Source organism: Ciconia boyciana, chromosome 12 (assembly GCF_034638445.1).
Source record: "Ciconia boyciana chromosome 12, ASM3463844v1, whole genome shotgun sequence".
Lineage (NCBI taxonomy): Eukaryota > Metazoa > Chordata > Aves > Ciconiiformes > Ciconiidae > Ciconia > Ciconia boyciana.
This window is the reverse complement of record NC_132945.1, coordinates 1,529,449-1,548,788: the sequence shown is the minus strand read 5'-3', so window position 1 is coordinate 1,548,788 and position 19,340 is coordinate 1,529,449. Positions and strand designations below refer to the sequence as shown.

The 19,340-nt window shown below is 57.4% G+C and overlaps 1 protein-coding gene across 3 annotated transcripts in view; it reads left to right on the top strand.

Annotated features, from left to right (window-relative positions):
• The first annotated feature begins 9,969 nt into the window (after window positions 1–9,969).
• The window catches only part of EFNB1 (ephrin B1), a 56,716-nt gene continuing 47,345 nt past the window's right edge, over window positions 9,970–19,340 (top strand). Inside the window, exon 1 of one of the 3 annotated variants that reach the window (XM_072876796.1) lies at window positions 9,970–10,234. In XM_072876796.1, coding sequence (XP_072732897.1) covers window positions 10,119–10,234 — 116 coding nt within the window. In that variant the 5' untranslated portion in view covers window positions 9,970–10,118. The remainder of the gene's footprint in view (window positions 10,235–19,340) is intronic. The other 2 variants (XM_072876797.1, XM_072876795.1) reach the window with 2 other exon arrangements.

Below are 19,340 nucleotides of genomic sequence, written 5' to 3'. Positions count from 1 at the left end.
GCCGTAGATGCAGCTCATTAAATGACTGGCTGGAGGCGAGACAGACAGATCGCTTGATAAAGATGTAAAGCGAAATAGAGGGTAAATACAGTAATCTCCAGAACTTCCCACCAGGGTGTTAGCACTGAGGTTGTAAATACACTGAAATCAAAGACTCATAAAACATGCAAATTGCTCTGTGTGTGTTTGTCTGTCTCCTTCCCATGTCTTTGCCCCTCATCCTCTTCCTCTGAATTTCTATCTTTCTATCTCTCTTCTTTCCATGATCTCTTCTCCGCTCCTGATGAGCCTGTTAGGGCGAGGGAGGGAGTCTTTAAAAGACATTTTTGTGGTTCTGGGCAGCAAGACAAAAAAAATCTGCTTTTTTTTCCCGCCACCCTGCCCCCCCTTCCCATTCCAGACTCAGGGACACGTCACCCAAACCTACACAGCCATCAAAATAAACATTAATTAAGATATTTTCAGTGATGTTCACTGTCACAAATTACCAGCCCCACAAAAGAAACGCTGCTGTGCAACTACTCATGATGTCAGTTTATCCCTTTTGTGATTGCTGAGATAAAGCATCATTTCTCTGCTTTCCTTTGCTGCCTTTTGCCCCATCCTGCTCCACGCTGGGCGTCAGCGTCTCAGCGTGGCTGGAAAAGCAACGCCGCTGCCATGGGCTCCCCCGGCTGCATCGGCAAAACCTGCGGCAGGGCATGGAGCGATGGTCCATGCGGGCGGCGTGACACCATGGTCTGCCTAAATGGGAGGATTTTATAGCCTTGGTGCCCTGTGGGAAACTGGGGTCCCCTCCCGACACCCGGGGTGGGTGGGCATGGGCTGTGGGGTGCAGGAGTGCTGGAGTGTGGGGATGCAGGGGTGCGGGGATGCAGGGATGCAGGGGTGCTGGGGTGCTGGGGATGCAGGGATGCAGGGGTGCTGGGGTGCTGGGGTGCTGGGGATGCAGGGGTACAGGGATGTGGGGATGCAGGGCTGCAGAGATGCAGGGATGTAGGGGTGCAGGGGTGCCAGGGTGCAGAGATGCAGGCATGTAGGGGTGCCAGGGTGCAGGGATGTAGGGATGCAGGGGTGCTGGGGTACGGGGATGCAGGGGTACAGGGATGTGGGGATGCAGGGCTGCAGAGATGCAGGGATGTAGGGGTGCAGGGATGTAGGGGTGCAGGAGTGCCGGGGTGCAGGGGTGCCAGGGTGCAGGGATGCAGGTGTGCAAGGATGTAGGGGTGCCAGGGTGCAGGGATGCAGGGATGCAGGGGTGCAGGGATGCAGGCGTGCAAGGATGTAGGGGTGCCAGGGTGCAGGGGTGCAGGGATGCAGGGGTGCCAGGGTGCAGGGATGCAGGCGTGCAAGGATGCAGTGGTGCAGGGATGCAGGGGTGCAGGGATGCAGGGGTGCGGGGTGCTGGAGCTCGCTGGCCCGGGGCAGCGGAGACGGTTCTGGCGGGGCTGCGCAGCCGCACGGGGAGGCAGCGTGGGCCGCGCGGCGCAGGATGGCTGCCAGCGAGCTGGAGCTGGCAGGGCAGGGTGGGGAAGCAGGAAAGGAAGCCCCGCTCCTCCTCCCCTTGGGGAGACTGTGGCTCTCGGCTGGAGGGTTGTGAGTACACACAGACTCTCTGGAGCCTCCCATGTAAATCCTGGCAGGACCCAGCCAGCTCTTAGCTCATTCACGTGAGATCACCGACTCGTTCGGGGCACTTGCGCAGGTAGGTACGTGCTGGGATTTCTGTGGGGACCCTGCCCTGGGGGGCTGCCCACGAGTTGGGAGCTGGGAGAAGGGTTCAGCCCGTCCAGCCCATCTCCCTCCAGGTCCCTCCTGCAGCAGCGTCGTGACTATGTGGCCATGCACAGCAGTGCCCCAGCCTCGTCCAGCCAGCTAGCAGAAACCCACTCTCATGCCGAGACACAGGCTCTGACCCTGGCGATGGCAGATCTGACCCTGGGGACAGCAGATCCGACCCTGGGGATGGCAGGTCTGACACTGGGGACAGCAACGCTTTCATTTGCTGCCCCGGCCAAGGGGCAGAGGCTGCGGCAAGTGGGAAAGCAGCCCTGGGAGCCACCGAGGTGCGATGCCCGGGGCTCCTCCGCCAGCAGCCGCGTGCCCCGGCATGACACCGGCGTGGTGCGAAGCACGGCCTCCAGGCTCCCGGCAGTTTCCCCTTGGGTAGGATACGGCCTGAGGTCGCCTTCTGTTCTTCTGCCACCCTCAATCATTTTTCCTTTGGTGTTAAAACCTTGTGGGATATTTGCATGCAGTTGTGACTTCCCCTAGCCGCTACCAGTCCAAAGAAAACAGATCCATGTGTTTTAAAATCTCGGCTTACATACCATTCCTCCAGCTTCTGCTCCTTTTTGGGGCTTTTCCTTCTTTCGGTGGATCAGTGACCTGAAAATGCACTTTATGTTTTCCCTGGGAGAGGTAGATGAGAAGAGCTCCGGCATAGCTGCATATTAAACCCGACCTGCCGCCGCCGCCGTCCCCAGCAGCCTTTGCTGAGCTGCCGGCTGCTGCTCTCCCCCCCTCCGACAAGTTTTTAATCACTCGCCCCAGATAGATCTGATTAGATTTCCCCCCCCCCCAACAAAATCATTAACTTTCCTCTGCCTATTTCTAGCCATTTAGGCCCCTTTCATGTTCCTCTGACTGTGGAAGCATGCACAGCCCCGCGCATCGGGGTATCTGCAGGAATTTCATCGACAAGCTGCTTATCTTCTCCGCCAGGTCATTAACATGCTGTTTACGCGTTCTGCCAGGTCATTAAGGAAGATGTTAACGAATGACCTCTGCAGTACCCCGTTAGATACTCCCGACTCCACCTCCTGCCTCCTCCAGCAAGCTCTGCACGAGTGGGTAGATTGCTGCCATATATATATCTCTACATTCCCACCATATTGCTGGTGGGATATATCACCGTGCAGTTTAGGGCTGCTCACGCTCCAGCCAATTTGAGTCATTTTCATTATGTTTCCTACAGTATTGTTCACAGAGCTAAAAATAGCTCCCTACCGCTTCTCACCCATTGCCATTACTCTTCAGAAGAGCAAGGCGGTCTACTTCTGGTGGGGACTTTTAGCGTGCATAGCTTGGCTTTTGGTACCTTCTGGATGCTCGGGACCTTTCTCCCCCCGGTTGCCCTCCCTTCGTGTTTCAGGGTGATGCTAGCCGCCTGCCAGGGACGCAGTTTTCGGTGTCGCTGGCCTCTCCCCTTGGCAGCCCACCACCTCCGCTCCTCTGCTCGCCCCCTTGTCCAGGGCACAGCCAAAGAAATGAATTTGCTCCCGACACGGTGAGATGGGGAAAGGATTCGTCCTGCCCTCGGCAGGAGCACGAGGGATGTGCGGGACCGGCAGCTGCCGCCTTCTCTGCCTCCGCTCGGTCCTCGCAGAAGGCAGAGTAAAGCGGTGAGTTCAATCTCTCTCACCCATTTCTGAGGCCTCATTAATTTAAGCCAATATTCTTTCCTCCCCAGAGGTCCTGATGAAAGAGAGCAACTCCATTGAAGACGCTTAAGCATTAAGCCTGTGCTCAAGTTCCATTAAAGTGCCTGATTAAAGCGGTGAATGGCTGGACTCAGGACAATGCTAAGTGCTTTCCTGAATCAGGTTCCCTGACTTCCCAGTGCCCGCGGCTGCACACTGAGCTCCCGCTTTCTGCCTCTCTTCTTCCCCGCAGCCCCTGGCCGGACCCTTGTTCAGTCGCCTTTTACGTTTTCTTTTTCTTGCAGGGATTTTTTTCCTTCTCTCTTTTTTTTTTTTTTTTTTTTTAAACCTCAAATCCATGAGTGGCCACTTCTGAAGTGATAAAAATCTTATTCCTTGCCTTTGGTTTTTTTTCCAGGCAATTGTAGCTTACAACACCTTAATTATCGCGTCTCTGAAAACTGGTTAAAGATTTTAATACTTCCTTCCCCAGACCATTATGCAGTAGACTTCTCAGCCCCATAAAATGTGCTTTCTGGAACCCGACTGCCTTGTGCTGCTGCATTTCCCTGCTCGGTCCTTGCCCCGACGGTTCCAGTGCCTCCAGCTCCCCCCTTGCCTCTCCCCCCGCTCCTCCCCAGCACCCCAGGCAGGTGGGAAGCGCCAGAGGCGATGGCAAGGGCTGCAGGCAGCCGTAGCAGCTTTCCAGTTAGAATATGGGCTTTTTAATTCAACTCCTATTACACAGCTAGCGAATAGGTTGCGTCATTTTAATCAGCCAGCACATCTGCAGAAGGTGCAAGTTTCCAGGAGTCGGAGCGCAAGAATGATGGTATAAATCACGGCGAAGGCAAATCCTTGACATCACCTTCATTTCTGCATTTGATCCTCTGATTTAGCAGCGCAACGCTGGCTTTCTGGCACCCGTTTTGCTGGCTGTTTGCTATTTAATAGGTACAAGGCTTGTCAGACATCTCCACGCATCCGATGTCCTGGAGTTTCAAAAATCCCTGTGTTTTGTTTTGTTTTGTTTTTTTAAAGAGGGTTGGATTAATCAGGAATTTTGGCCCAGATCTGCGCGGGGCTGTCTCCCTGGAAAGGCTCTGCTCGGGGAGAGGGGCTGCGCCTCTGCGAAGCCATTCGGGATACACGCGCTGCCCGAGTTCAGCCCGGTGAGATCTCACCCGTTTCATCCCAGAAAATGGTTAGGGGGAAAATCTACCAGGTCCCACGGTGCCCATGCCTTTGGGACGAGTGAAGTTTGTTCCCCACCAATTTTTATTTAGGTGAGTTTTAAATAACTCAGGCGCTTCCCTGGGGGAACCATCCCACAGCTGAACAGATTTCAGCACTAAGCAGTTTTTCCTGGTGTTCAGCCTAAATTTTCTTTTGCTCTGTTTTATCCCATTACTCTTTCGCTATAAAATTTCGCAGGTAATTTAAACATGAAGTGGCTGTGGAATACATTTTGGGAGGCAGATCATCCCTTGATGAGGGTGTGATTGTGCACGGTAAGAAACTGCAAAGCCACGGCTGCTCGGAAGGAGGGGGGTGACGGTGAGCAGCCGGGGAGCCGCGGAGATTGGGGGTGATGCTGGCTCTTACCAAAGGGGGTACAATACCTTCGTTCTCGCCTTGTCCCTTTAGAATGAAGCGTTTCAGGAATAACAAAGAAGCAGGTGAGAAATCTTTGGGGTTGGCCCCAGAAATTGCATTATCAGTTTAAATTAGGTTTCAAGGGAGGTGGACGAGGGGGGAGTTGGAAGCCAAGAGACCGCGGTACGCGTGTACCGATGGCGTGGGAAGGGGATGGGGTGGGGATTGCCAGGCCTGCGGGCTGGGCTGGAGACCCCCACGCTAGAAAGCGAGCCCGGTGCAGCGTTGCCCTCCTGGGAGCTGGGAGGGAGCCTGCGCGGGAGCTGAGTCCCTTGAAACTCGTGACACCCGGAGTCATTCAATACGCCGGGCAGCTGTCCCTGCTCAGGACATCACAGGCAGCCAGAGCCGCCCTTCCCTCCCGGAGCGGGGAGCACAGGCCAAGTCCCCCATCGCCTCTTCCGCATCCAGACCTGCGTCAGACTGCGCCTGCGGCTCGGTCTGCTCCCTCGGGGCTTTGGGTGGCCGCGCCGCAGGAGAACGCCCGGCGCGGCTGGCCCGGGGCCGTGCTGCACGCGTGGTTCCCTTCGCCCCCCACGCCTGGGTGCGCATACGTGCCCTTGGCGTGGGATCGTACAAGCGTTGCTTTCCCTGACGCGTGGCATGCGAATCCTCCGACGGGTGGGAGGGCTGGGCCGGCGCAGCGGGAGCCCTCTGATCGCTCCCTGCCCAGGCAGCGGCTGAACTTCAGCCAGCGCTGCGAGCAGGTGCGCCCGAGCCGTGCGCGCTCGCTCCGCGCACGCTCTCTCTGTGCGCTCTCTCTGTGGGTGCTCATGCCGTGCATGTTCTCTCCCTGCACTCTCCATGCGCACACTCCATGTGTGCTTGCTCTCTGCGCACTCTCCATTCACAATCTCTGTGCACACTTGCTCTCTGCGCACTCTCCACGCACTCTCCATGCTCGCTCTCTGTGCACTCTCCATGCACTCTCCATGCACACTCACTGTGCACACTCACTCTCTGTGCACTCTCCATGCACGCTCTCTGTGCACACTCACTCTCTATGCACTCTCCATGCACTCTCCATGCACACTCACTGTGCACACTCACTCTCTGTGCACTCTCCATGCATGCTCTCTGTGCACACTCACTCTCTATGCACTCTCCATGCACTCTCCATGCACACTCTCTGTGCACGCTCACTCTCTGTGCACTCTCCATGCACGCTCTCTGCGCACTCTTCATGCATGTTCTCTGCATGCTCGCTCTCTATGCACTCTCCATGCTCGCTCTGTGCACTTTCCATGCACACTCTCTGTGCACGCTCACTCTCTATGCACTCTCCATGCACACTCTCTGTGCACTCTCCATGCTCGCTCTGCGCACTCTCCACACACACTCTCTGTGCATGCTCACTCTCTGTGCACTCTCCATGCACGCTCTCTGTGCACGCTTACTCTCTGTGCACTTTCTATGCACTCTCCATGCACACTCTCTGTGCACGCTCACTCTGTGCACTCTCTATGCACACTCCGTGCACGCTCACTCTCTATGCACTCTCCATGCTCGCTCTCCATGCACGCTCCCCTGCCTCTCCGGGGAAGGGGCTGGGCGAGGCTGTGCCCGTGGCTGGGTGCAGCGCTCGGGGACGTCGGTGCCAGCCCTGGGAGCGCGCTGGGGAGGGAGAAAGGCCGGCGACGGGAAGGGCGATGTGAATCCCCGTCACTCCCTGGGCGGACAGGCGGGCAGGGGCAGGGCGGCAGCTTCCTGGTCACTTCTCTCCCGCCTCCGGCTCCTTGTGAGGGCACGAGGGATGCTCACAAGGCCGGGGATTTTCGGAGAAGGATGGGGTGTCATTGCCCCCACTGCATCTGCCCCTGCAACTGCTTAGAGATCCTTGCCTCTGCCCGCTCGGTGACAGCAATCCCTTCCTGCTGCTGCCGGTGCTGCTCCGTCCGGAGCTCAGCCCGGTTCCCCGTGTCACCGGTGCAGCTGAGCCTGGGAACCATTTTCCAATTAGTTTATTGTTTGGTTTTTTTTTACCCAGAACCATCTGAGGAATCGCCCGGGTTCAGCACCACCCATTTCCTTACCGGGGCTGGGTGGGCAACGCAGGATTTTGTCCCTGAGTGACTTTACTGGGTGGGTGTTCCCTGCCCCAGGAGCAAGGGTGGGAAGGGTTGGGAAGGGGTTTTCTGGTTCTCCCAGACCAGCACCCACCTCTCCGAGGTGCCCCACTGCCACGAATGAGACCTCTCCCCGCGCCGCCGTGCCTCTCCCACCTTACAAGTGTTTGGTTTGGCGTCCGCCGAGACATTCCCACGCGGGCAGAGGCAGGGACCCCGGGTGTTTACCCCGCGCCCAGCCATCCCGGCGTGCCCGGTGGGGCCGTGTCCTTTGAACCCACAATAAAGTGGCCCCGGGTGACCTTCGGACGCTTGTCGGTGACTCCGTCTGCGGCGCTCGCCTGGCTCGCACGCCGGCTCCCCTCATCTCTGGGATGCGCCGGTGCCTGTCGGCACCAAACTGGTCCCCACTGGTTCGAGGCGAGGGGGTCGGATCCCGAAGCGATCCCGAAGTGATCCCGCCTCCCCCTCCCTCTGCCCGGCGGGGTGGTTTGGGCAGAGCATCCTCCCCGGGGAGGATTCCTGGGCTCCTGCATCCCCACCTGAGCTTGTGCCGGCATCGAGAGAGCCGGCATCGCCATGGCAACCGGCCGTGATGTCATCGGCAGAGATGACGGGGCAAGGATGGCGAGAAACGGGCAGGGACCACGTCCCCATTTCTCGGCCACGCGACCCGGCCGGCCCAGGACAGGTGGCCCTCGCGATCCTCCCTCCAAAAAATGAAAATAATCTGTTGGTTTGTTGGGTTTTTTTTCTTTTTTCGCCTCCTTCCTCAAGTCTTCTCACCTCTCTTGCATTAGGGCGGCATCAGAGGAGCGCCAGCCCCCGCTGCGTGCCTGCGGCCTCCGCACCGCTGCACCCCACCGCCTCGGGTTTTTATTTAAAAATGCAGAAACCCAACAACTCTCCCCCCCGACTTGGCGGCCGGGCTTTGCCGTGGAGGGAGCCGGCGGAGAACCGGCGGAAATAGAGAAATTGAAAAAGTAACAGAGAAAAACGTGTCTCGGGGCGTTGCAAAACGGGGGGAGTTTAAAATTTTCCTAGCTGACTCCAGAGGATTTTTTTTTTTTCAATTTTGTTGTAACAGAAGGCGAACTGACTCAAGGTTTTTTTTTTAAATTTTCTTAATAAAAAGCGAACTGACTCTAGCGTGGGTTTTTTTTTTTTTTAACTTTCGTAATAGAAAGCAAACTGACTCTGGAGGGGTTTTTTTTATTTTCTTAATAGGAATTGAACTGACTCTGAAGGGTTTCCTTCATTTTTTTGTACTAGAAAGCGAAGTGACTTGAGCTTTAATTTAAATTTTCTTAATAGCAAGAGAACTGACTCTGGCGGGGGTTTTTTTGTTTATTTTTATAATAGAAAGTGAAGTGACTCCAGAGTTGTTTATTTTAAATTTTTTTTAATACAAATTAAACGGACTCCAAAGGTTGGGGTTTTTTATTTATTTTTGTAATAGAAAGCAAACTGACTCTGGAGCTTTTTTAAAAAAAATTTTAATAGCAATTGAACTGACTCCAGAGAGGTTTTTTTATTATTTTTTTAATAGAAAGCGAACTGACTCCCGAGGTCTTTAAAAAGAATTTTCATAACAGAAAGTGAACTGATTCTGGAGTTTAGGGGTTTTTTTTCCCCCAAACCTCCCCAAAACTCCAAAAAACCCTCCTAAAACCTCCTCAAACCTCCAAAAAACTCTATAAAAACTAAGAAAACCCCACAAAACCTCAAAAACCCTCAGTAAAACCTCCAAAAAACTAAAAAAACCTCAAAAAAATTCAAAAAAACCTCAAAAAATTTAAAAAACCCTCAAAACCCACGAAAAAAACTCAAAAAACCCTCAAAAAATTAAAAAACCCTGAAAAAAATGAAAAATCTGAAAAAACCTCAAAAAAACCTCCAAAAAACTCAAAAAACCCTAAAAAACCCTCATAAAACCCTGAAAACTCAAAAAACCCCTCCAAAAAATAAAAAAACCCTAACCCCCCCCTCCAAAAAACCCCTCTCCAAAAAACCTCCAAAAAACTCAAAACCCCCTCAAAAAATAAAAAAAACACAAAAAACCTCAAAAAACCTAAAACCTCCAGAAAACTCAAAAAATCCTCAAAAAAACCTCAAAAAACCTCATTAAACCCTCAAAAAATTTAAAAAACTCAAAAAAAGTAAAAAATGCTGAAAAAAACCTCCAGAAAACTCCAAAAAGCCTCAAAAACCCTCAAAAAACCGACACCCCCCGAAAACTCAAACCACCCTCAAAAAACCTCATGAAACCCTCCAAAACCTCAGAAAAACCTCAAAAAACCCCTCAAAACACCTAAAACCCCCTCCAAAAAGCATCATTACAAGGTGGGTTTATCCCGTTTTTCCGCGCCCCCCCGGCCGACCCCGGAGCCTTCCCGCCCCCCGAGCCGGGACAACCGGTTCCTTCCCCAGCGCGGGCAGCGCGGCCGCCGCTTTCCAGGCAGGGGCGTGGCCAGCAGCGTCCGCTGGGGGGCGCTGTTGGATCGCGGCTGAATGCCGGGACAGGCGGGAGGAGCGGGGGGGGGGGGACGGGGACGGGGACGGGGACGGGGACGGGCCGTCGGGGCGCCGGGGCCCCGACGGCCCGTCCCCGTCCCCGTCCCCGTTCCCCCCCCCCCCGCTCCCGCCTCGCTCGGTTACCGCTTAAAGCGCGGGGAATAAACCGCGGGGGGGGGGGGTGGCGGTGGGGCAAAAAAAAAAGGTACGCGCGCTCTTTAAGAAGCGAGAGTGGGCGTGTCCCCGCGCCGCAAGGCCCCCCCCGCGCCGCTCAGCGATTGGCCGCCCCGCTCAGGGCTGCCCGTTCCGCTGCCTGCGCGGAGGAGTAGAGCGATCGTCGCGGCGGGCGGCGCCGCTGTGCGGGAGGGGACGGCGGAGGCGGCGGGACGGGAGACGGAGGAAGGCGGCGGGGAAGCGGCATGGGCGCCTGACGCCCGTCCCGTCCCGCCGCCGAGGGACGATGGCGCGGCCCCGCGGCGGGCGGTGGTTGCTGGGCGTCCTCCTCGCCCTGTGCCGCCTGGCCGCGCCGCTCGCCAAGAGCCTGGAACCGGTCTCCTGGAGCGCCGGTAACCCCAAGTACGTGCGGCGGAGGGGCGCGGGGGATCGAGGGGGGTTGGAAGCCGCCTGGCACCCCCCCTGGCAAAAAAAAAAAAAAAAGCCTAAAACCGGGAAAACGTAAAAAAAAAAAAAATTAACCAAAACCGCAAGATTTTTAAGGAAAAATCCCTGCCCGGGAAGCGGAGCGGGCACCGCGAGGAGCGGCGGGAGGCTGCGGTCGACGGACGGAGAGGAGCGACCCCCGGCTGGAGTACGGACCCCTCGCCGAGCCCCGGCTGCTGCTCCCGGGGCGCGCTTGGCTGCTGCGGGTTTTTACCTTTTTTTTTTTTTAAAAAAAAAGTACTTTTCCATTTTTTTCCCCCCCAATTCTTAAAAATTCTTTTGGCTTGTAAAGGTTTTCTTCTCTTCCAATTTTTTGGGGGGCTTTCAAAACGCCTTTTATCTTTTCGATTTTTAATTTTTTTTGTTTCATTTTCTACCATTTTTTCACCTTTATTTAATTTTTTTTTTTTCCCCGGGGATTCGGGGAGGCTCCGCGGGCGCCGCCGCCCCTCGCCCGGCCGCGCTCCGGAGGGGGCCGGGTCGCCGCTCCCCTCTACCACGCCGACGCTTGAGTTGGATTTATTATCTTTTTTTTTTTTTTTTCCCTTTTTAATTTTTTTTTTTTCCTGGGTTTTCTCTTCTCAAAGCAGCCCGCGGAGGAAGGCGGGGGGGGTCTGCCGGCGGTGGGACCCCCCCAGCCCCGGTCCGGCGGTGAGAGCCGGGGCGGGCCGGGTCTGAACAAAGCCGGCGGCGGGGCTGCGGCGCTCCCCCGGCTATACGTGCAGCTAAATTATGTGTATATATATATGTGTGTGTGTGCTGTATGTCTGCGTACGTGTCTCTGCCCCGGCTGAGGCGCAGGAACAATGAGAAGGGGCTTTTCCAGCGCGCCGGGATGAAGGGCGAGGAGGAGGAGGAGGAAGGTGCTCGGCCGCGGGCGCTGCTGGCCCGGGGATGGTGGCTTTGCGAGCCCTCTTGCTGGGCTTTATCTTGTAGATCACAGAGTGTTTGTTTATCTTAGCCCCTTCTCGCTTAAAAAAAAAAAACCAAATCCTGCTTTTAGGCTGATGATTTATGGTGGTGTTTTTGTTGTTTGGGTTTTTTTTTTTCCCCTTACCACATTTCTCTAAAAAAAAAAAAAAAGGAGTTTTTGAGGATTGAAGAGAACCGAAACAATTTGGACAACCTTCCCGCTTGGCCGCTTCCATTCCAACCAAACATTTATTTCTGTTTTTTTGGAGGGGGGGCGGGGGAAAGCAGCTTTGCTGGCACACGCGTGTGCACACACACGCTGTCGAGCGCCGGTCCCGCGCGTTGGGGACGCTGGGACGAGGGCTCCCACGAGTGGATTCTCCTGCTTGGTGTGGTTTTCCTTTCCTTCCTTTTGGAGATGTGTCTGTTGGCTGGGAGCAGAAAGAGCCCGTTGCCTGTCTGACCCTGCGATGTCGGCAAATCGGTTCCAGAAAATACCTTTTTAGTTGAAAAAGGGCGGCTGGAGGTAGAAATGGCTTTGGCTCGGTGATGGGGGACGCCACGTTGCCCCAGCCCGCTTTACTAGCGTTGGCTTTATGAAATGGCCAAGGCCCTGGGAATTGGGCGGAGGCGATGCGGCGGGCACGCTGGGAGCTGGGGGTGGCACTGCCGGGGGGCTGCCTGTGCCGGCACCGAGCCCTGGGTGCGGTGGGCTCGGAGGCATCCCTCCCCGGCAGGGCATCGTGGGGTGGTTTGAGGTGTTCCTTGTTTCTCCCCCAGTTTGGAGCTCGGTGGTTGTCCGCCCTCGGTGCAGCTTTCCAGTTGCGTGCCATCCCGCGTGGGGACGGCTCCCGTGGATGCCTGGCATGGGGCAGCAGCCCGGGGGGCTCGAGGGGCAGTGCTGGTGCTTCCCCAGGGATGGGAGAAGGTGGGAAGTGCCCAAAATGTTGGCGTTCCTACCCAGAAATGGCTCTGCTGGGGAGGGATCCCACAGGAGTGGGGCAGGAGCGATGGTTGGGTTTTGCCATGGTGGGGGCTGTCGGTGCCTGGCCATGCTCCCACTTGCACCCCATCGTCTGTGCCTGTGCGGCCCGACCCCGGACCCTCGTCTTTGGGGTCCGTCTTTGGGGTCTCTCACTTTCTTTTACACCTTAATGCTCCTGCCTGCGAGTTTCGCAGGTTGCGTGGCGTTGGGCAGAGCCTCTTCACGGCCGCTCCTGCCTGCGAACGCAGTTGAGCAAGCCAGTCTGGGGAACCGCCTGCTGTACAAAGTCTGGTTCCAGTTTGAGGAAAGGCCATGCTCATTGTTAGACTGGGCTTACTCTCCTGGATAGATGCATTAAACCCCCCCCACGTGCGCTCGCCGCCGTACTTTGGGCTTTCAAGACCCTTCCTCCGGCGCTCCGTGGGCGATGCCGCGTCTGTGCCAGCCCTCCGCCCCGCTCCGCCGAGCTTTAACTCTTGTTTTTAGAGTAAAGAGAGCTAAAGCCTTTAAAAATAACATCGCTAAGTGGAATTTTCCAACAGATAGAAGGAGAACGCGTCGCGCGTTGGGCCGTCCGGTCTTGGTGGTGTCACTGTAAATAACGAAAATATTTTTCTGCCCTTTCCTCTTCTGGGAAGCTTGGGGCTGCGCTTACAAAGTGTGGGCTTACAACTTGGCTGGGACATCCCGGGCAGGTTCCTGACCTGGTGGTGGTTATCAGAGGGACGCTGATAACACATCCGATAGAAGGAACGATTTCCTAGGCGAGTTAAGACTGGCTTAAGCTGCAGCACTCTATGCCGCGCCGGGGAAACGTTTCCCTTCCGCTCCTAGGTGTGCGTCCAAAAGTCAGCAGCGAAATCGTCACCGTCTTCCTACTGTGAATAATTCTGCGTCTTTTAAGGGGGGGGAAATAGGCCTAGAAATGCTTCCGCTGGATAAAAGGTGACAAGTCACAAACCCGCGCCTGGGACAAGGTCAGGGTAAATTCGATCCCGTCTGAGCGAGCTTTCCCCGGGATGTCTGCGGAGCCCCTTGGAAGGGCTCTCGGGGAGCCAGTGCGGCTTTGATTTTATTCCATCGTGTCCGAAGGGGGCTTCATGGGAGGGGGCAGAGGGTGCTTTCGGGATTCCGTCGGCCCTTTTGCTGCTCGGCCGGGGGTTGGTGGGAGCGTGCTCTTGTTGGACAGCCGGGAATTGCAGGAGAAATTCTGGCTAAATCCTTTCTGAACTCCCTGGGCTGTAATTTTGGAGAAATATTGACCCTGGTGGGCTCCTGTGCCGGCCGTTAAAAGGAAGCATTCCTTATAAAATATGGTTTGGAAAATTCATTTCAGGCTGGAATTCGCCTCTCTAGAAAGTATTTTAATAAGGAGGTGGGGGAAATGGGACACATCATCCGCGGGGCTCTGAAGAACAGGTCCTTTCGGCTCTGCTTTTCTCTCTTTCCCTTATATAAAGTTTTATTCGGCTCCACTCACTCTGCAGAACAGTCCAGCAACTTTCTAAAAACAAAATGAGTGCATTTATTTAAAAAAAAAAAAAAAAAGGTGGGGGGAAGGGGAAAACAAAACCCCAGACAAAAGTCTAATCCTTTGTGGTATTTTTATTCTGTCTTTAATGACATTATGGTGTCCTATTGAATTCTGTAAGCGCCGAGTTTGAAGCCCGGCGTATCTTTGCCTTTTTTAATGCTTTTTTACGAGGGACAAAGTGCTTGCGGGAAGGCTGTGTCCGAGGGGAACGGCTGGCCCGGAGCTCTGCATCGGTGGGCTCACACTTGTCGGAGCAGATGTAATTTAATTACCGTACCAGTGGGTGCACGAGGCGCTTTGCAGTATAAGGAGTTGGGAAGTAGTGAAAACACACTGCTTATTTTTAATTAAAAGCCGCGTTTGGCTCGCGGAGCCTTCGGAGGCTCCCTCCTCCCGGGGAGCACGCGGGGCCGGGGGTTCCCAGGGTTGGGGGGTGCAGAGGGTCCCGTAAGGGATCCGACGGCCCCCGCGCACACCTCTGCCTCCCCAGGGCTTTGCTTAATCTCTGAAGGCTGGTTTGGATTAAGCGAGCCTGGATGGTCTGCATCCCGGTTGGAGTTTCCCCTCTGGAACGGAGGAGCCCTTTCCAAGCGTTCCAGGAGGTTGGGGCTGGGAGGGTGTTGTGGGGGGACCCTTTGCTGGGTGCCGGGGTGTTGGGTGCCCTCCCACCACGGAGGGCTCTTGCTCTTGCTCCCTGCAAGGCAGAAGCCCCTGTGCCCGGCCCAGCGAGGTCAGGCTTCTTGCTGTGCCTGGGGGAAAAGGAGCACCCAGGGCTCCTTGCGTGTCGGTCGGGAATGACTTCATTAACTTAAATTAAAAAAAAAAAAAAAAAAAGTGAAGGCAAGGCTGCGGCTATTGCAGTAGCTGGGTAAATACCACTGGATTCTATAAAATGGGTTTAACTGCTTCCTTTAAAAGAAAAAAAGAGCCGTGATGGGGTGGCTGATTGATTGTAAAAGGAGCCGTAGCTTTCTCCAGAGCAAAACAGCTGCTGCAGCTCCTCGGAGCCGCGTGGCCGCGGGGACCGGCCGGGGCTTTTGTGCCATTTTGGATGGTGGAGGGCTGGGAGGGAGCTGGCGGGGCCGCTGCCCTCCTCCGCTGCACCTGAGCGACTTCATGGCTTTTGGTTTGAACCCGCTCCTGGTTTTGAACCCCTTGGATCCCGGTCCCGAACGGGCTGCGTGCGGCAGGGTGGGATGCGCCCTCGCACGGCGCGGCCACGGCCGGGTGGGCGGGCGGGGGTCCCCTCTGAGCAGCTTTCCTGGCTGGGCAGGGGTCCCCCCAAGCCCTGCAGATGTTTGTACGGGTCGTGGGGATTGCAAAGAGCCCCGATGCATGTGCGGCCCCTTGCACGACACCCGTCAGGAGGTGTTCGGGTTGTCCCTTGGAAACTGGGGGCTTACCGGTAGGGATGGCCCTTTCTTTCCGTGCAGGATTTCTGCATCCCACCTGCTCCACGGCTTCCCCGTGGCTCTCCGGTCCCTGCCCCGCTGGCAGGGCACCCCGTAGTCAGCAGAGCGATGGCAGTGCTGCTGGGAAGCCGCTCTGCCTGCGGAGCGCTGGGGTCCGGTGGGAAAACATCTTGTACAGATCAGTAGCACATGCTACTTGGAGTCTGGCAGCTGAAACAGGGTGGGGAGAAACAAAGCTGAAATCCATTCTGTGTCTAATTAATGATTGCTTGTATCGGGAGAGCAGGAGGAGGACTCTGGGCTCGGCGCTATCTCGGCGTCACATCTGGGCAGGAATGTGGCGGCGGTGCTGCGGGGCTTTTGTTGTGCTCGCCTCCGAAGAGCTGGGGTCCTTTCTGCTGCTTTCCAACGCTTTTCTCCTTCCCGTCCCTCGCTCTGGGGCAGCACGGCAGAGAAACCCCCTCCGGCGAGCAGGAGGGGGGTGGTGGTGGTTCACCTGCTCGTGGAGAGGTTCGGTGCGCACCCAGCATCCTTCGGGAAGGTTTTTCTTGCCCCCTGCGTGTCGTCTGCGGTTGGAGCACCGGTGCTCTGCTCATGGCTGTGCTGGAGCCTCGGGATCCCGGCACTCCTGGCTCCGCCAGCCTGTCCGGGCTCGGTCCCAGACAAGTCGGACAAGCTGGGGCTAAACGTTCTGCTTGGTTAGGCTGGGTTGGTGCACGAGGTGGGGTTTGCACGGCCCCCGCGCTTTCGGGAGCAGGGCCCTTCCCGTGGGGCTGGAGCCAAACCCCACAGAGGCCGTGGGCGATGCCTGGAGGGGACGGGGGGCTCGAGGGGCCTCAAGCACCCCCCTCCCTGGGGAGGGCCAGAGGATGTGGGACGGGTTTGGGGGGTTACTCGCCGTGTTTCGGCGAGCGGCGACTTCTCCTCGGCGAGCTCTCCCCGCCGGCGCCCCTGGGCGGGATCCGACCCGGCTCAGGTGCCGGCGTGGCAGTGCCGCCCCGGCCGAGCCGAGCAGCTGCACTTCAAAAATGCCAGCTATTTATAACCCTGGCCCGGCTGCTCTGGAATAACCTTTTCCTACCCGCAGCCGGCCCTTCCCAGGTGGGCTGCTCCCCCTGTCCAAGGCCGTGGGACCGGGCTTTGCCAGCGGGGCTGCTGCGGGGGCTGCGCGGAGAGCCGGAGTGGGGGGGGGGGTTTGTTTGCGTCCAACCATGAACTTCCCTCGGTGTTCTCCAAGGGCTCCGTCCCGCCGTGACGCCGCGCCTGCGCGTACGTCCACGTGCGCCGTGTCTGCTGGCCCGGCCGTCGGCGGGGTTGGGCTGCGGCGAGAGGCTTCGCGTTAGCGCGGTTTGACGTGGGTTGGCTCTTGCTGGTGGCCAGTGTGGAGGCGCTGGGGGTGGCATGCCCAGGGGACGCTGCGCCAGCTCTCTGTCCCTGCACCTTCAGGCTGGCGTTTTGGAAGTGCCTTCCTTGCTGTGGCTGGGTCCCCTTCCCTGCGAAGGCCTGGGGTGGGTGCCCTCCCTGGGAGGGGGGTCCTGGCTGGTTTTGGTGGCACCCAAGCCTGCCTCGCCGCTCCACGTGTGGTGATGGGACACGAGTGTCCCGTTTCCTGGCAATCCCTTGCACCCGGCAGCGCCTTGCAGCGCGAGCCCAGCCTCGGGGACCGTCTGCCCCGCCTGGCTTTCGGCATCCAACAGCTTCTGAGTAGGTACTTCAGAAAAAGCAAAGTGCGTTTTCACAGCTTATCAGCTTTAAATACTCTTACACCATTAATATTGATCACTGAGTGTTTGCATGTTTTTCTTCTCATTAAGGCTGGGAAACGTCTGCGGTTGCACATGCATTAGTGGCGAGGCTGAGACCCGACACCGTCTTCTCTTTGTTACCGATTTTAACGTTTTCATGGGTTTCTGAACCGTGTGAGCGCAGTCTGGTGCGTGGGCTTGCACACAGGGACGGCAGCCTCGGGTCTGGCGGCAGTGCGGAGCGACGCTGGGGGATGCGGCGATGCTCGGGGATGTGATGGTGCTGGGCTCCGGCATTCTTTGTCTGGGCTCGCTGTAGTATCGCAGCCGAACGCGAGGGGGAGGTCCGCAGCCCCCCGGCTCCCACCAGGGTTTCGGGGGGCAAACTGTCGATGTGCGTTGGAAAGGGGGAATGGGTGCAAAGGCGCTTCCCCCCTTAAAACTGGGGGGGTGGCTGGTTTTTGCCCGGGCGGGGGGTCAGGGCGGGCTCCCCCCGTGCCGGCAGGGCTGCCGGTGTAGCCTGCCTGCAGCCGGGCGGGCAGCATATGGAAAGGATCTGGGTGTAATATCCCGGGCTGCAGCGCGGCTTTGCTGAAGAGGCCACTTCAGCAGGGGACGCGGCGTGGTTAGTCCTCCCGGCTGACACATCCCAGGCCTTCCTCAGACTTGAAAGAGCTCGAGTTCGCCTTTGAATCTGAGGATTTACAGCCCTTTTAGGCCTCTTCAATAAAAGCACGGCTCCCTCCTCAGACAGAGCCCACCGTCTCCCTCCTCCGGGCTCATTATCCCGGGGATTTGTGTTGCTCGCTCTCGCGCGCTCTCGCTCTGTTGTTCGCTACCGCCGCTTTCTTCAGATGTGCGGCCGAGAACTTCAGAGCATAAAAGCGGAGCCAGCGTGAGCCAGGGGAGCTGCGGGTCCCGGTGCTGCCAGGACATGGCCCCGGCCATGAGCACGAGCAAGCCCAGCTCCAGACCCAGCACCGTGCAGGGAGAGGACCCCTCAGCTGGTGATGCTGGGGGTCCGCCAGCATCTCCCCCTGCGGTTGGGGAGCATCGGCTCCCCGTGTCCCGTGTGTTCCTGGTGATCCCTCTGCCATCCCTCGTGGGCTACGCAGGGCCGCGAGCAAACCGGGATGAGCTCCCGTCTCTCCGGGCGAGAGCACGGGGCGCGTGGCGTGCGCCCACCCCTCTCTGCCTCGTCTCGGCACATGCGGGCACTTAAGCATCCTCAGCCCTACAGATCATGTCTGCTTTATACAGGCCCGTCAAGCCTCTAACTGTTTAAAGAGAGGCTTAGGAAAGAGTCCAGAGAAACGACATAATAATTATTGTATTACAAATTGTTTCCTTTAATGGGCCCTGTCGGATCGCTCAGTCTGCTAAACACATTGTGCCCTCCCCCAGCCCCGCGCTGCCGCGGCCCCTTTCCACCGCTCCAGCCTCCCCTCGCAAACCCAGCTCCGCTGGAAAATTCCTCCTGCCGAGGAGCCCGGGTGGCGGGGCGAGGGACGGGGGCTGCGTGGGCACCCACCCGGCCCCCCACAAGGCGGGGAGGATGGGGTGGCCCCGTCTCTGAGGAGGGGTCCTCTCCCTTGGGCAGGTGGTGGTCCCTGCCCCTTCCCTTGCTCCGCAGCGTTGCCTTGCCCTGGGCTTTGCACATCCCAAGGGCTTTCGGGTCAGCGGCACCCCCAGCTGATGCTCGGGGCTCAGGGGCACCTACTCACCGGTCAAAAACTTCTTGCCCTGCCTGCACCGGTGCCACAGGCAGGGCAGGACGGGCAGAGCGAGGCTCCTGCCCTTCCCCGGCGTTTCGGTGCTTGCGTCGGTGGTGGACGGCTCCCAGGCAGCTTTTTGGCAGCTCCCACCCCTGAGGGCTGCGGGGTGTAAGGAGAGGAGCCACCAGCGGCAGTGCGAATTTTTTCGTTGCCCCCAAAGAATAAACGTGTTGGAATTAAGCAGCAGGTTACGTTTCTTCAAGGCCGAGCAGCAAATATGTTTTAAATTTGGCAGCCGGCAGCAGAGAGCGGGTGGGAGAAATTTTCCAGGTATTGCGTTACACTTTCCCCTAAAAGGGCTCTGCTTTGGGGCTGGCGATTAAAGGGAGGAGAGGAGGGGCGGCCCCGGGCGCGGGGATGGGGGCTGCGTGCCCTGGGGGAGCGGACCCCCTCCCTCACACGTGCTTGCGGCCCCGCGCGCTCCCGCTCCCTCCGGCGCGCTCCCGAGGGCGCGGGGGCCGTGATGCTCGCCCCGGCTGACTCAGGCCCTGCCTGGGGCAGGGGTGCGCTGCGGGGGACGGCCGGGATTAATTTTTGGGCTTCCTCCCTCTGGGCGCGATGGGAAATTTCCACCTGGCTGTGGGCACCGCCCCGTTCCCCCGGCCTGCCGGGCTCTGCCTTGCCCTCCTCTCCTCCTCTGATGTCTTTAATAAACTCTT